Genomic DNA, 18,007 nt, shown 5'->3' with positions numbered 1-18,007 from the left:
TCTTTCCTGGGCATCTCTGTGCGTCCTTTAGGAAGTCAGTGTGGATTAGATCAGAGCCTGGCAATCAGATCTACAGATGCAATCTGCTGTGTAATCTTGGATGCCCACAGGGTATCTGTGATTTTTTTTTTTTACAGGCTTAAGTGATCCTCTGTCTGCAAAGCATATCCCCAATGAACTAGTGGGAGTGTGAAGACAGGAGAAAGGCAAGGAGTTATAGCTGAATGAACCCATGAGTGAATGGAGGCTCAGTATACCCAGGGTGGAGGTCAGGGAAAAGAACAGCCCACACAAATAGGCTTTAATTGGTTAAAAAAATTTTAGGAGATGGTAATTATCTAAACAGTTCACTAATCTATCTCTTTTAAATCTCCAGGAGATCTTTGTCCTTTACAGTGTCCATAAATATTTATTTGTTTACTATTTGTATCTGCTTTCTCCTCCACTGGGCTGCAGACTTATTACCTAGCATGAGCCTGGTACATTCAGTTAGGATTCAGTAGACATTTGATGAATGAATGACACATAAATACATATGCATTTATGGCGTTATTAAACTTATAGCAAGTGTAAATATACATGGATAAAGAACGATCATGAAATACAGACAAATGGCAGTCTTGGCTGTGTTCTAGGAGTGAGATAATCTGGAAATGTTTTCATTTGTCTTTTTTGCATATCTCGTACTTTTAATGGATCTTTCATTAAAAAACAAATAAATGAACTTGGAAATATACCCGTCAATTAAAGTGTTGGATCTTCCTAGGCTTTCTACCTACCTTTGGACCTGCCTGGATTAACCTGTACGGCTCACCGAGAAACCACAGCTTAATGGATGACTATCAGGAATTGAATGAAGGCTTTGGGGAGGGTGTGTCATTCAGAGGCAGAATCCTGGTCGAAATTGCAGTGGAAATCCTATCTGGAGGGGCACAAGAGTCTAAATTCTCCAAAGCCCTGAAGGAACTCAAGTTGACTTCTAAGGACAAGGACTCCAAGTCTTCCAAAGGCTCCAGTAAAGACAAGGCTGACAAAACTGAAGATGGAAAACCCCAGCAGGCATCAGATAAAACTAACTCCACTGATGTTGAGGTGGAGCCTTTTGATGTCTCTCCAGAGGTAGGTCTGAACACAGTTCCACACTACCATGTGGTGAAATGAGCCTGGGATAGAGACAGCACTTGCCCCAGTCTCCTGCAAGGTGTTGGCATACACATGTTTAATTGCTCTTGTATAATTTGTGCCCCGTATTCTGGAGTTGATTTCTTCTTGTGTACAACCCAACCATCTGCTCCTAATACATTTCTCCAGAGTCCCCTTGAACATGGATTCCCATAGAAACCTAAGGAAAGAGAAATGTGAGAGCTCTAAGAGAGTTGATGGGAGTGGGTGGTGGGGTGACTGATGAAACTACAGCTGTGGGCTTATTTTGTTTAGCTGTGTTAACTGAGGGTGTGCTCTGGAGTCAGATCACACACGGGTTGGGAAATGGAGGAGGAATGCTAAGTGACTTTCTGGGATTTAAAAAATTGAGAAACCAATTTTCCTGCTCCAGACCTGTGGGAAAAATCACAACTCCAGGTAATATTTACTGCTTTCAGTCATCATCAACATGGTCAGCATTTTCCAGCTCAGTGCTATATTATGGAAAAGAAATAAGAACCTCCAAGTTGAATGCAAAATGTGAATACCATTTAGTTTAGCAATGATTTCTTGTAGTTAGAAGAGCCTCATGTCTTGTCATTTGCAGAGGTGGGGTGAATTCTAGCTCTTAACTTGGCTCTCCTGGGAGTGTTTCTGAGATCAGTAAGTAGGGAAGTGATGGCCATTCTTCCAACACTCTCCATTCCCATGAAGGATGAGACCTAAGAGATCAAAGCACACAAGGTAGCATAACCTTGGAAGAACACTTTATTTTATTCCTGGGATCCATTCAATTTGAAGAGGAGCGATTGGAGTACAGGGAGCACAACACTACTCTGTGCTGTGCTTTTCTGATCTTCAAAATGGAGCAGTCATAGTCACTGTCTTAGGCACCTTCTAGTGGCTAAGGGAATACATTTGAAATGGTTGGCAGAGATCTTGGTGCATGCTTGCTAGACAGGCAATATATTGGTGCTGCTTTCAATGTCACTATGATTTGCTCCCGCCAGGGGGCAGATAGTCACAGGTTTCCACCCTGAGGCGGAATGAGGTTGAAAATGTATTTCATACTCTGGTTGTGGAAGCCACACACAGACATTTTTGCTGTGTTCTACCTATTACACATACACAAAGGATGAGGAATTAGAATTCACTCTTTGAAGGGGAGTTAACCACAGATTCATGAATGTATTTCAAAGTTTCCACACTAGGCTTCTTCTTTTGCCCGCCACCTAATAGCTCAGAGCATGTCACCAGCATGGTGACATCCTTTCTTGCCACACTGTTTTCTTTTTAGCTCCTCAGTGTTCTCAAGTTCTGATCTTTCCATGAATTAGCTGCACAAGGAGATAACCAAGAGGTCCCATGATACTGGTTTTTGCAGCTCATTCTCAACAGTACCATCAAAGTTTATTTCCCCTCTTTCAAACTTTCCCAGAAAATAGCCCATCTAAAAAGTGTGCTTACTTAAAACATTCTGTGAACACATAGCAATAGAGTTTCTTATTTAAATATCATCCTCAAAAAGATAAATAACAAAGCAAAAAAATAAATATCATCTTCAGCATTTGCAAGAATAAAAATATAATCTAACTGCATGGGATTTGTGATCTAGAAGGGGATATAAGACATGCAAAATACATGTAATAGGAAGTCAAAAGTGAAAAATGCATTAAGCACACTATTTCCTGGAATGAATGGAAAGTGAAAACGAAATACTAGGCTGCTGGGTAAGATGGCTAGATTTAAACTGTGGCAATAGGATGCAGATGTGACTGCCAAGCTTCTGGAAAATTCTGCCTCTGCTTGAATCTTGGCACAAGTAATTTAACCTTTTTATGCTTATTTCCAATAACAACATCTACTCCAGAACTATTGAAGCTTTAGTGGATCTATGTATACAAAGTGCTCACAACAGGATTTGGCACCAAGTAAGAGCTCAACAAATAATGGTTTTGTTTAGTAACTTTGGATGAGTATCTTAATCTTTTACTGGAATGTAGAGTTCTCATCTATAAGTAGGTATATTAAAAAGCTCTCCCTTCTAATGTTATTATATGAAATGTTACATAGATAATATATGAGTAAAGTTATCTTTTCGATTTGTTATGTGTTTGAGAAACAGGTAATACAGAAAAGAGAGAAAGAGAGAAAGTGAGTGAGTGTGTGTGTGTGTGTGTGTGTGTGTACATACTATATTCATTGGTTCATTCTTCAAATGCCTGCAATGGCTGGGGATGAAGCCAGGAGCCACAAACATACTCTGGGTCTTGCAGGTGGATGGCCATCAATTACTTGAGCTATCCTAGGGTCTGCACATGGTGGTGTTACTGTTGGTGTGGTGAATCAGGGCTAAGTGTAGAGCACAGTGTATTACCTATGAAAGTAAATAGTTGCTCCAGGTAAAATTTTAACATCACCTGTGGCACATGGCCAGAGTTCAGTAAGCATTACTGATGATCATTTTTCCAATTTAGGAATCAAGGTCTGTTTCCAGATGGAAGAGTCTTTTGAGTTAAAGTTGGAAGGGCGTAGGTATCTGATATTGATTCAAAATTGCCTATCAGAACATGACTACCATGGATGAGGTTTGTGTGCCCAAGCAGCTGCTCCACATGCAGGATATCATTTCTGTCTCTCTCCTCCACGTGGCCCCACTGTGATCTTCGTTTCACAGAGAAAAGAGGTGACACCCAGAAAGGGGTCAAGACCTGCCTGGAGTCAACCAGCTAGGAAGTGGCCAAACAGGGAGTTGAAGAAAAGTTGTGTGACTGTGGATGCTCTTGCAGGCAACACAGCCTTCACTTCCTGCAGGTGTCTGAGTGGGTTCCACCTCCCTCCAGGGAGTAAACTCAGCTGCGGAAGGGCAAGATAAGAGACTGGCTTTGAGCCAGAGCAGGAGATATCAGGGTGTGTGTGTGTGTGTGTGTGTGTGTGTGAGAATGTGTGTGAATGTGATGACTAAGATCCAACCCTGAGCCCCACCCTCCTGGAGAACTCCAGGACAATAAAAAAAAAAAAAATCCTGGGAAATGCCCACTGCACAGGAGACCTGTGTGAAGGCAGGGATCTTCTTCAGGATTCTTCACAGGGGTGGGAGGTCAATCCCCAGAGTCACAACTGCTTTCTAAGAATCCTTCACTGCTACTTCTGTGGATTTGAACAAATCCAAGCACAAAACCAGGGAGCACAGACTGAATGACTCTGTCTGGCCCAGCCTCCCTTCTCAGACACATGAGGCCTTGTCACTGGGTCCTACAGAGAGCTGCTCCCAAAAGTGCCTTGTGCACTGTTGAAATACAGCCTTCCAGACTGTAGGCTCCTGGACAAAACAGTCTTGTTAACTGAGCTTAACTGTGTGATCCTGGAAAATTCTTTAGGCTCTTGGAGCCCTGCCTTAGTCAGGTGACATGGGGAAGCTGGAATGGCACCTGTGGTTCTGGCACTGATGTGTTCCTCACAGATGCCATGACAGTGCTTAAAGTCTCCCCGGAGGTGTGGGATTGACTGGTGCTTGTCCCTGAACCCCACCTCTCCTATTGATTTGCCTATGATTTCAGGAAGCAAAATTTGAGTTAGGGTAGCACTGAGACACTGGGCAAACACATGTTGAAGTTCAAAGAACACTGGGTCTGTGGTCAGAATCCTTGGGAAAGTCGCTAGGAAAGCTGAAGCGTCATTTCACACATCTTTAAAATGGGAATGCTGTAAATTTTGACCTGTTAAGATCATTAGAAGAAAGAAATGACACAAAGCTTTTGATTTCTCTGTGTAAATCATCAAGATACGTTCACCGAAAAGGTATAATGTGTGACACTCAGTATCTTTGATTTTCTGTTTACTAAAAGCCCAGTTTTGAAGGTCATACAAAGGTTGTGCTTCCGCTAACAACATCTTAGAAAAATGTACATGTGGAGTTTACTGTTTAAGAAAAACAGGGACTTTATTTTAAGGTGGAATCTCAGCGGGCTGAATCTGCATCCTTCTAGAGAAATGGCTGCATTTGGGGCTGCAATCTGTGGACCACGATTCCTGTATGTCCAATCAGTAGGAAACACAGAAACGCCGCCTGCAGCAGACATCAAGGGCTATAAATTATGTGGGAATAGCTCAATGGTGTTGTCAGCTCCCTGGTGAGGAAAAAAAAAGTGCCCATTATGTCTAGTAATCATCTTCCTTTCTATAGATTGTACCAGAAAAATATGAAGAATTTTTACTCTTTGGAGCATTTTTTGAAGCTACCATGATTGACCGGAAGATTGGCGACAAGCCTATCAGCTTTGAAGTTTCGATTGGTAAGCATGGAGTAGTGCAGCACCTGGCACGGAGCATGGACTTAAGATCTAGTTATCAAATAAATACCCGACATGAGAGCATTTAGTGGAAGTATGAACCTCAGAACAAAATGAACACTTTCCTGTTCACCCTAGTGTTAGCAAACAAGGGACAGATAGATTTCCCTACTTTGAAAAAGCATGCTAGGATGTAGGTTTATAATCAGGCAGACTTGATTTACTAATTCTGGCTCCTTTACTTTGACTTACTTCATTTCCCTGGGTCTGTTTATTCATTTCTAAAACTCCTCTGTGAGTGGTTTAGTGAGATAGTACATGGAAGCACCACTGCATTCAGTTAATGCTATTATACTAAGTCCCAGTTTTCTAGGCTACCGTGAGGCTGGAAAAACCACTCTCAGAAGGCACATTACATCACAGAAGGAATTCTCTGAGCAGAAGGAACTAGATAGACTCTAGCCCTTCTGAGCCAGGCAGTTGGGCATCTGCCATGGAGCCCCATGTGCACATGTCCAAAGGGTGGAGACACCTGCTGGGAGCACATCCTCACAGGGAAGGCAGAGGCCCCCAGAGGAATCACTCTGAGAAGAGAGACATGGTGAGAGAGACCTGAGAGCTGGCATCGGCCTAGCAGTGCTGGAAAAAAGGAAGAGGAAGCTATGGTGAGGGTCTCCAGGGTGTGTGGGCAGACTGGGAAAAGATGATTGGGGTCTATCCAAGGGCTTAGTAAGAGGAGACACAGAAGCCTCTTGGCAGACTGGAGTCCACAGGGTGGCAGTGAGCCTGCATGGGGGCAAGCCCTCAACTCTGAAGTTCTACCCCAACTACCCACTCTCAGACTCCAGTCTCCAACTCCCTCCTTCCATTTTGCCTGGTGGCTGTCTTCCCTGTAACTCACAGATGCATGCCGTTCTCTCTCTGTTCCCCTTTCCCATCTCACCTCCGTCTTTATCAATTACAGACCATGTAGTCCAGCCCTTCACTTCTCCTCTTCCTAGTGGCCTCAGTTTTCCTTGTTATCAAAGCCAACCTTTGCCCACCCTCCCCCCCCCAACCTATTTTCCTTGATGGAGCTCAGGCTCTTACTCCCTGATTTCTATACCACAGTTCAGTGGTTTTAACCATGATGGGTATCCAGAGAGGCTGAGTGAGGATCCAGTTCACAAAGCTGGTGAACGCCTGAAAGAGGACGCAAGCAAGGCCTGCTGACTTGGGTCTCCTCTCAGCCTATGGTTCTATTGCACATGCTTCTCCCAGGGCCTAAACTAAGGAAGGCATCATGGAGGAAGGAAGGAGAGAATGAATTATCATGAGACTGAGGACTCTTGTGGGCATAGCAATACATTAAAGTCATTAGCTCATCAGCTATGTATCACAGCCCTATGTTGTGCCACTGCCATGCTGAGCAATAGACATAAAAACCATTTCATGCTCAAGACCGTTATGGACATTGAAGTCAATTACTTGAAAGCAAGATTGTAAAAGAGTGACAGAAGTATGAATGTGAAGCTAAAGTCCTGTTTGGGGTAGGTTCTCAGTAATAAATCCTGCTTGGCTGGACAATGTGGTGCAGTGGGTTGAACTGATACCTCCAACACTGCTAAACCATATCAGATTGATGATTCAAATCCTGGGTGCTCAGCTTCTGATCCAGCTCCCTGCTAATGCACCTAGGAGAGTAATGGAAGACAGGCCAATTTCATGGGTTCCTACCATCAGATGGGAGACCCGAATAGAGTTCTGAGCTCCTTCTTGGTTTCCACCTGCATCAGCCTTGGCCATGTGATCATTCAGGGAATGATCCAGCAAATGGAAGATCTTTCTCTTTCTGTCTCTCTCTCTCTCTGCCCCACCCCCAGTTATTCTACCTTTCAAAGTAAATTTAAAAAGAAAAGACTTCTGCTAGGATTCTTGTGTAAGTGAGATTTCAGTGGCTTGGTCTTGGGAGAAGCAGCATGGGACACATCTCCCAAGGCAGGGAAACTGGCCACAGCCTGACTCTTGGGAGCTCTGCAGTGTGAGTGGTGCCATAGACTCAGGTCCACCTTGAGGGCAGGGGGTGGGGCTCTTGGAGCCTCATATTCAGCAGTGAGTGGCTTCAGACAGTCAGGAGGCCTTATACTCTTCTGGAGAAAGGCTGGCTCCAGATGGCTCCTGGGGGTGGCTACAGTCATCCCAGTGTCTGAGAGTTGAGTGCATCTCCCTGTTAAAGGGGATCTGGGCAAAGCACTGACAGCTTCTGCTACAGGGATCCAGAGCAGTGGACCAGTCAGCCTGGAGAGGCAGGAAGAAGTCAAGAGGGCTTCCTCAGTAAAGGGACTTAGTGTTCGATCCTAGGCTTTTGATCTCAGAACCTTCTCAATTTAAATAGATAGATTAAATGGATTCATCAGCTCCCTATGGCTGGCTTTAGGGCTCCTTCCATAAAGGGTCAAAATTCTTAATTGTTTTAAGCATTTGAAATTAGATTGTAAAATGGAAATATCAGTGACACCAATATTTCTGCAGAGGAGAGCTTTTGAAAAATTTATTTATTTATTTATTTATTTATTGGAGTTGCAGAGAGGAGAGGATGGATACACACACACACACACACACACACACATATAGAGAGAGAGAGAGAAAGAGAGAGAAGAGGAGAGGAGAGGAATTTTTCTTTTTTTTATTAAATTTATTCATTAATTACATTGTGTTGTAATTACATAGAATCTGGGATTCTCCCCCCACCCTCCCCCCATGGTGGGTTCCTCCACCTTGTTGCATAACCATAGTTCAAGTTCAGTTGAAATTCCTTCTTTGCAAGTATATGCCAAGCATAGAGTCCAACATCTTATAGTCCAGTCAAGTCCAACTACTTATTGGGTAGACCCTCTCTGGTCTGAGGGCAGAGACAGCAGAGTATCATCCCGGTCAAATAAAAGCACTAACATACCATCTGCAACAATTAACATCGTTATGGAATTAATTGACATGGTATTGAGCAGTCAACATGTTAAAAATAAATGTGATTTCTTAACCACTTTCTGTGATCCCCCATTCACAGTTCAATTTTAGTTTATATACGACATATGACATAACATCCATGACATAACATGTTATGCTTAACATCATATCATCTTAAATTAAGGCAAACATGTGGTATCTAACCTTTTGGGATTGGTTCATTTCTCTTAGCATTATGGTTTCCAGTTTGGCCCATTTGGCCACAAAGAACTGCATTTTGTGTTTTTTTGTTTTGTTTTGTTTTAATTCATTAATTACATTGTATTATGTGACACAGTTTCATAGGTACTTGGATTCTCCCCACCCCTCCCCAAACCCTCCTACCATGGTGGATTCCTCCACCTTGTTGCATAACCACAGTTCAAGTTCAGTTGAGATTCCCCCATTGCAAGCATATACCAAACGTAGAGTCCAGCATCTTATTGTCCAGTCAAGTCCAACTTCTTAGGTATACCCTCTCTGGTCTGAAGACAGAGCCAGCAGAGTATCATCCTGATCAATTAAAAGCTCCAACATACCATCAGCAAAAATTTACATCACTATGGAATTAATTGACATAGTAATGAGTAGCAATATGTTAAAAGTAAAAGCGAGTTCTTAACCACCTTCTGTGACCACCTCATTGACAGTTCAATTTTAGTTTATACACAACATATAACATATATAACATAACATGTTATACATAACATCATATCATCTTAAATTAAGGCAAACATGTGGTATTTAACCTTTTGGGATTGGTTCATTTCCCTTAGCATTATGGTTTCCAGTTTGGCCCATTTGGCCACAAAGAACTGCATTTTGTGTTTTTTAACAGCTGAGTAGTATTCCATGTAGTAGATGAACCATAGCTTTCTTATCCAATCCTCTGCTGATGGGCATTTTGGTTGTTTCCATGTTTTTGCAATTACTGATTATGCTGCTATGAACATAGGAGTGCATGTTGGTTTCTCGTAAAACAATTGTTTTGGATGTATTCCTAGGAGTCCTATAGCTGGGTCATACAGTACGTCGATTTTGAGTTGTTTGAATATTCTCCATACTGATTGAGAGGAATTTTTCATCAGCTCTTTTACTGCAGGCTGAGCCAGGGCCACCATCCTGTTACCACCCATACTGGTGTGGTGACAGGAACCGAAGCAGAGTTATCAGCTGCCTCCAGAGATGCATTAGCAGAAAGCCAGTTCTAGAACAGAAGTGGAACTCAATCCCAGGCTCTCAAATGAGAGATGTAGGTGTCCTAAGGGGTAGCTTAACTTGCTGCACCCCAACTCCTGTCCTCATGCTATTTTACAGAATATAAAATAGTAGGCTACAAAATGATAAATCCACAAAGATACTCTATCTGTATTTCTATGAAAAAATGGACAGATATAGATTAAAATGCTAAAAAATTGTTAGACCTTAGTTTTGCACTTTCTAGTTACTCTTTTTGTGATTTCTGTTGTATAATTTTTCACAGAAAAAGAGATTCATGAAGATAACAGATTGCCATTGTGAATCTTCTTTGTTCTACTCACTGATCTTTTCACTCCATCCTGAAATTTTATTCTTTGCCCTAGAGGACATGAACTTTGCTCCCTTATGTCCAGCAGACTACTCTACACATTGACTTCTGGTCTCTCTCCTTGGTGCCGCCTCTGCAGGTAATTATGGGAATGTGATGGATGGAGGGTCGCATCACGGGAGCAAGAAGAAGCCAGCTGAGTCAGTGGAAGAAGATGCCCTCCCACTGCTGCACGAGAAGGAAGGGGCTGCAGGCCACCACGAGGCCGCCACCCCTGCAGCCTCCACCACACACCCCGAGAAGCCACTGGTGACAGAGGGAAACAGGTAGCACACAGCAAGGGAGAACAGCCAAAGTTCCCACAAATTTTTGTCCACTTTCAGGGCTATTTCCTTTTCTCCTAAAATCAGAAACATGTTTTTTACATCTCAGTTATTGGAGCACATATAGACCGGCAATGAGGTAGGTACTGCTCCAGTAAGACTTTGGCAACTGGTACTTCTCCCAATGACACACTGAGTAATTTATTTAAGAGCAGGGCAATGATGGTGAAGGCGGTTCTCTCTGAAGGCCCCTTTATTCCATAACTGACAGTTATAGAAAGTAACACTTTGCCACAGCAAAGTGGCAGAGTCACTTAAAATTCCAATCCAAACTCTACGAATAAATTTCTGTGCTATTACATAAATTCCCTCGTGTGGGATTACACCATTTCTGATCTTATTTTTTGTCACAATCATTTCCAAACTAAATCAAAATACAGTGATCAGACCCCAGAAAAGCATTTCAGAAAATGGTGTGATTGGGTAGAGATTGGAGAGCACTACACAGTCTCCTTTGATTCATGCAAATATTCAGCCTGCAGAAAGAAGTGACATTGTAGAATTCCCTTTAAAGATAATGGTGCCAGATATCAATCAAGTGGTTTATGAGACGCAAAGGCCCTGTGTAGTGAGTCATCTATTGCCCTGTCTTCTGCTAGCCATATTGGATCCTCATAATAGTGCATGGCCCTCTCCATTTTGTATGCAAGCAGACTGAAGTCCCGGAGATGTTCCAATTATTCTTTTTCCTTCCTACTTGCAATTACCCAATGATGAAATCAGATCAATTCTAGTTCTTAAGTACTTTTCACATCTATTGCCATTTCTTTAATCCTGGCCATTAGCATCTTTGGCCCGGAGTATCTTCTTCAAACATCTCCTACATGGATTGATCTTTCAGACACTTGCTGATCTATCCAAACCCATTACTTCTTTGAAAACTGTATCATTCATTGACTCTGCGGCTTTCATGATTAATCTCAGATGCCAGAGTCTGTGGGTTTGATTTCAGTCTACCTCTGTACCATCATTTCCATTCACTTCCAGACTCTACCTTTCCTTCAGTTATGAAATGCTCCTGGCAGGTTCCCAAGTGTAGCCTGCTGTTTGCTGCTTCTGGGCTTTAGAAACACACTTATTTTACCGGGAAATCAGCCTTTGTCTCCGAACTGCTAGCTCACTTAACTCTTCTGGACAAAACCCAATTCAGACCTCAAGTCTGGCTTCCTACTCATAGACTCGGCTAAGCAGAAATCACAGTCATAAGGTGGTGGAACTTGGTGGTCTTTTCTGTTGGACAGTGAACATTTGGGAAGCAGGGACTGTGTCTGACTTGCTTTTGTATCTGAGCATCACTGGCACACAGTTACTACTAAATGATTTTGCACAAGTGATTACTACCACTGGGTTGGCTCAGAACACTATGGGAGAGAGTAGTGGTAGAGGATAGTGCGTAAGTGAGGGGGCGGCTGCTAGGCAAGATCATTGAAAAGGTAACATCCTGAAAGACAAAGCTTTACAAATAGAGTGTTTGGGGCAAAGTAGGGTGGAGTAAGTTAAAGTTATTATATGTTCCTTCCCTCTCCCATAGGCCACTGTCCTGAGTTTTTTTTTAATCTCTGACAGTCATACTTTACCATCTGTCATTCATACATGCCTAAGTCCATTTTTTATCTTTCTTTCAACTTATTCTCAAAACTGAGACTCACCAGTTAATCCTGTAACTGGGTCTGTGCACAAAGAAGCTTTTCTGAGACTACTCAGAGGTCCCCAGGTCCACCTTGTTGGATAATCTAACTTGCTGGTCCCCGGGTCCACCTTGTTGGATAGTCTAACTTGTTGACTTTGGTGATAGTTTCAGCACTCATGGTAGGGATAGGGGTTAGGAGGCACTGAGAGGCTGCAAGTTATCCCTGGATGGAGTTCATATTAGTTTTGACCAACTGAATCAAGTAAACCAAAATAAATCATGCTGTCGTGCTTTTTTTTTTTTTTTTTTTAATTTTGGGCTTTCTATGTGTTTTGATGCTCTCTCCACCTAGTGTTAGTCCAGGGAGACTATGGTTAAACTGGAAGATTCTGTGTCTACAGTAGACCCCATCATAAATGCACATGTAAATGCAACTACAATTTATTTGCCTGTTGCCTCCATTAAAGTACCACTCTGTATTTTCCCTAGGCTTTCCAGTTCACAAAGCAGGTACAGTCACATACAAGCTGTATCCTGGGCGGGAGCTCAGGAATGAGGTTGGCACAGATGACATCCAGTGACAGATCATCATTTGATTCTTATTGTAGGATTGCAGGCCTATCCCTGCCCAAAGTCATAAGGCTGGTCCTGCATCATGGCAGCCATCCAAACTGGCAGCCTTCTCTTTGCACTGGCAATGAGGCATCCTCCCATCTGCTGCCCTCCATCTGCACTTCAGGCTGCTTAAGAGGCCGTGGCATCCTGTTACATGTAAACCCGGGAAACTTAGAGTATCCTGAGCACCAGAGAGACAAGGACCTCGAACATCATTAGCACAGAGCGACCCAAACCAAAAAAGCCTTGGGACCAAGTATAACCTCAAGTGGGGATTTATTTAGTTGCAGAGTAGTCAGTGTAATACTTTAAAAAGAGACAAAATAAGCAGTTTGTTTTCTAACCTTTCATTTGTTTTTCTGCTACAGTAATAACCAGTTTCTGCCAAAAACTCATTTGGCTTCTCTTCTGAGTAGATACCTGCTGGTTTATTAACTGCGCAACAGGCCAGGGGCACCTTTGCTAAGTTTATTGTTTCTTTGAGAAGAAATATGAACTGGAGAACTAAAAGAACAAGCCTTCCATTCTCTCAGGTGGAAGTTCTCTCCCCTTGCCTCCCCTTGCCTCCCGCTGCCTTCCCCCTGCTTCTCCTCCATCTCCTCCTCTTACTCCCATCTCTACCCCTCTAGGTGTGTTGCTGCAAACATTGCCATAATTTATCAGTGCCACCTGCTACCACCACAACTATTCCAACTACTCTCTGTTTTGGCCTCCCTTCCACATTTCTCTTTGCACAATCCCACGTGTTTGGGAGAAAATTACAAGAGATTTGGAGGGAGTTTCACCGATCAAATAGTGTCATTTGTCAAGCAGCGTCTTTATCTTTCGTCACATCTCTCCCATGTTTCTCATTATTTAAGCATACCCCATTGTCACTTTCCAATGTCCCCTATATGATTCCACATCTTCCCTTCTCAACTGCTTTCCTAATCTTCTCACTTTGAGCCAAATGACTCATTTGCATCATTAGAACCAATTCTGGTGACTTGTGGGATAAGGAACAAGGAAGGAAGGTAGATAGGAAGGGAGGCACAAGGAAGGAAGAGAGAGAGGGAAGGAGGGAAAAAGGAAGGAAGAGAGGGAGGGAGGAAGGAAATATAAATGGATGGATAGATGGAAGGAAGAATAGATAAATAGATGGATTGATGAATGGCAAGCCACAGAATGCTGAAGTTTAGCTTGGGTCACATGCCTTCACCCTCATGAATCACATTAGTACCTCCTTACACTTCTCTAGCAATTTTAGTTTATGAAATGCATTTGCAGGTATTATTTCAGTTGATCCTTCCACAGTATTTGGCAAACTGGTACTTAAAAAAATTCTTGCTGTTTGGGCCTGGCATTGTCACTTAGCAAGTTAAGTTACTGTCTGCAAAGGCAGCATTCCCATATGACTGCCAATTCAAGTTTCAGTTGCTTCACTTTCAACCCAGCTCCATGCTAATGTGCCTAAGAAAGCAGCACAGCCTGCTTTCTGTATGGAGTCCCAGGCTCCTGGCTCGACCTGGCCCAGCTGCAGCTGTTGTGCCTTTTGGCAGTGAACCAGTGGACAGAAAATCAGTCTCTCTTGCTCATGCATTTTCTCTCTGCCTCTGCTTCTCCTTCTGTAATTCTTTCAAATAAAGAAATCAGTCTTTTAAAAAATTACTGTTCATTGTCTTTCCCCTCTTAAAATAAAACTGTCTTCCTTGAAGAAGTTGTGCCCAACAAATCCTGCCCTCTGGTGTTCATTTCTAAGTTCTGCCCTGAATCTGCTGGTAAGGACAACTATTTCCCATTGCTGTCACATAGCTTTTCACTGCTTATGGCTTATGCGTCTCCAGTTATGGGGAAAGGGAGTGTGTGAACAGTTCAATAGCTTCCCCACACCATGCAGAACATATACAACATGAAAAAGTGACTGGCGTTTCCTGAAGCACACTGATGGCTAACTAACTTCCAAACCTCATATGATTTCACAGGAATTACAACTATTTGCCATATGAAGCCAAGAAGCCTTGTGTCTATTTCATCAGTTCTTGGGGAGACCAGATCTTCAGGTTATACTGGTCCAACATGCTGGAGAAAATGGCAGACCTCCTGGTAGGTGACTTCGCAGTCCAGTATTAGAAGACTGGGGATATAGAGGGTGTGTGTGTGTGTGTGTCCTCTTTCTATATATATATATATAGAGAGAGAGAGAGAGAAAATTAGTGAATATATAGAGGAGAGAGAGAGAATATCTTCCACTTGCTGGCTGACTCTCCAAATGACTGCAATGGCCAGAGCCGGGCCAGCCAGGAATCAGGAGCCAAGAACTCCCCTCCAGGTGTCCCCCACAATTGGCAAGGACCCAAGCACTTGGGCCATCTTCCATAGCTTTTCCAATCACATTAACAGGGAGCTGGATCAGAAGTAGAGCAGCCAGAATTCAAATTGGTGCTGATAAGGGATGCCAGCAAGTGGTTTGGCTTATTGAGGCACAATGGCAGCCTGGCAAAGGGGAATTTGATCCATCCTGTAGCTCTTGATCTCAGTTAAAACACAAATGAATTGAGGTGGCTTTTGGAGAGGACCAATGGTTCCTACCACATGATCACAGGGAAGTGAGATTGAATTTCATAAAATTACTAAGCTTCAAATTAGACTAAATTCAATCCCTTACTCTGCTTCTTCCTCTAGTAGGACCTAGGGACAAATGATTTCTTAAGTTCCAAAGGGTAAACGGTTGAAAAGTTTGTCCAAAAACAGATCTGGGCTCTAAATAATCTAAAATCCTAAGTCCCTAATATGGCATATAATTTTCTGTAATACGGCACACTTCTCCAGCCCTCTCCCTTCCTGGATCTACCCCAGTCACACTTATCTCCTTTCGTTCCTCTGAAAAATCCAAGCTCTGTAAGTCTCCGAACTACCAGCTCTTGGTGTGTAGTTTCATGATCTCGACCTCCTGCTCTGGCTGCGTTTTCTTCCACCCTCCTTCTGTGGACCCAACAATTGCCATCAGTTTCCAGCACCCCTCAGGGGAGCTTTAGGCCCACCTCCATCGTAGACATCTCCTCCTGAGCTCTTTTCATAACTTAAAGTTTATTTGTGTGCTGTTCGTTCAGTAACTATGCCATGCTGTTTCTATGGCAACCTGCTGGATTAAAGGATCATCTGAAAGACTGATTGTGTGGAAGTATGAAACACAGAGCCATGACAGGGAGGAGAGAAAATTTCTCTTTCTGGAATCCATGCATTTTTCCTTGTACTTCCTTTTCTTCTATGTTCATGTTTCTCCTCCCATTCACATATTTCATGGGGAGAATCTTCTACTCTCTGTCCTATACACGTATATCAAGGAAATAGAAGCTGCTCCCCCCCATTTTTGTTTTAGTCTTTGACTTTACTTGTAAAAGTCCAAGTCTTGCCCTAGCAGTGGGGAGTCCAGGTCCTACACCATGTGGAGGCCACAAACTCTAGTCTTGCCTCTCTTTCACATAGAATAGATAGTTAATCTCCAAGAGTTTTGATTTTTTTTTAAATCAGAATTTCCCCTGGACACCCTAGTAACCTTTGCACTTGTTTCTGTGTCTTTGCTCGGTGCCAGGGCCTCCTCCCTGTCTGGCAGATCACTGGGAACAGAGAGGAACATGCGTCTCCAGGACTAGAGCTTGGTACATGGCAGACACTAACATTTGTGGAATTCCTGGCAGAGCAGTGGAAGCATTTCCATATCTCCTTGAATTCAACTGTTGAATTAAATGCTGAAACTTAGGCCCCAAAGGGAAAATGTAATTTTTAAGTATGCAAGTGTACAACTACTGCCATATATAATCTTTCCCTCTCCCTTGTCTAAAACTCATGTAAGTCAGAAGAATAGGTAGTCCTTTAATTTCAGATTATTTAGCAGAATTATTCTATTTATAGCAATTTGACTCGAACATTGCTTTCGAAGTTTTTGGTTATAGATTTCTAATTGATTCCACATTGTTATTATTACTCATGGCACAGGTTTCTCCACTAGTGTGGCCTATGAATAAATGATATTCAGTTAGGGAACAGATTTGCAGCAGAAACAATGAGTTTTAGTAACACAGGAGGAGGTTTGTGTCTGGACAAATTCCCTGAGAAGAGGAAGGTTCATAGTCAGAGTGCAGTAGTATTTCCTGTGTAAGTGCAAGACAAGGAGGGCAGTCTGCTTTCATTTCCCAAGTATGAAACCATACAGCTTGTCCGGGATGTTCCAGCCATCATCCCTATTACCTGTCTCATCCCCACACCAAATCCTTCTGCCCCTGTGGTTGTTTTCAGGAAGAAGGTATAGAAAAAGTAACAGAGCTGATCAAGATTTCAGAGGAGGCGCCAGAAGAGAAAATGAAGATGGTGCTCACTGATTTCATCAGTCAAAGCAGGTAGCCATCATCCGGGCATCTGAGCTTCCATGGAATCGGCTTGCTATTACCTTGCAAAAATAGCCAATTTCACATGCATGCCCATGGGCAGTTTGTATTATGATAACCATCTTAATTTTGCTCAGTAATTTAGCTGGTACGAATGCATGGTACAATGATTCCTGATGCACCACCATAAAAACATAAACCAAAGGGGATGGGCGGGGAGCACCCAGTGCTGGGAGTATGAAACAAGAAAAATGCTTCTAGTGTTAAGTGCCCAACGGGGTACTTTGCATTTGGCAGATTCTCAACAACTCCTTGACACTGAGATGACTAATTTTATACCAAATATTACTAAGCAGATTTTTTTCCATGCAACACATAAATAAGTGCCAGTTAGCGATTCCTATTCCAAGTGGTAAGCAGTATAATAGATAAGATAGAAGATGCAGTAGTGTGTACTGGGTACCTATTGCTGAGTAACAAGTTACCCTAAAAGTTAGTGACCCAGCACAGTGCGTTCGATGTCACAGTGTCTCTGGGTCAGGAATTGGGGATGGTGCAGTTAAGACAATGATGGGGGTTGCAGTCACTTCTAGGCTCACCTGGGAAGGATTTAGTCCAAGATCTTCCATGTGGTTATTTGCAGTCTTTCATGGGCTGCAGTTCATTGCTGGCTGGTGCTTGGAGGCTACCCTCGAATCCCCTGTGAGTTCCTCCAAGCTGTGTTTCACAGCAGGAAAACTTGCTTTATCAGAGCAAGCAAGCAAGAAGAGTCAGAGAAAACATGCCAGCAAGATGGAAGTCTTGGGTCTTTATGACTTAGAAGTAGCAAGTCGGGCCCGGCAGCGTGGTCTAGCGGCCTAAGTCCTTGCCTTGAATGACCCATTGCGCTCGCTTGAGGAGTGAATCATCCGATGGAGGATCTTCCTCTCTGAGTCTCCTCCTCTCTGTATATCTGGCTTTGTAATAAAAAATAAATATATCTTTAAAAAAAAAAGCTGGACCTAGTGTCTTACTTTAAATAGAATACATCAAGTATGATGACTTGCCACTTTTTTTTTTAAAAAGAT

The 18,007-nt window shown here is 42.8% G+C and overlaps 1 protein-coding gene across 1 annotated transcript in view; it reads left to right on the top strand.

Moving 5' to 3' along the window:
* FER1L6 (fer-1 like family member 6) overlaps positions 1 to 18,007 on the top strand; it is a 114,508-nt gene that overhangs the window by 19,842 nt on the left and 76,659 nt on the right. The window contains exons 10-14 of the mRNA XM_058668364.1: positions 767 to 1,119; positions 5,330 to 5,438; positions 10,088 to 10,274; positions 14,538 to 14,658; positions 16,852 to 16,952. Coding sequence (XP_058524347.1) covers positions 767 to 1,119; positions 5,330 to 5,438; positions 10,088 to 10,274; positions 14,538 to 14,658; positions 16,852 to 16,952 — 871 coding nt within the window. The remainder of the gene's footprint in view (positions 1 to 766; positions 1,120 to 5,329; positions 5,439 to 10,087; positions 10,275 to 14,537; positions 14,659 to 16,851; positions 16,953 to 18,007) is intronic.

Source organism: Ochotona princeps, chromosome 9 (assembly GCF_030435755.1).
Source record: "Ochotona princeps isolate mOchPri1 chromosome 9, mOchPri1.hap1, whole genome shotgun sequence".
Classification (NCBI taxonomy): domain Eukaryota; kingdom Metazoa; phylum Chordata; class Mammalia; order Lagomorpha; family Ochotonidae; genus Ochotona; species Ochotona princeps.
Note: the sequence above shows the minus strand (reverse complement) of the source record. Positions and strands in the feature narration are given on the sequence as shown.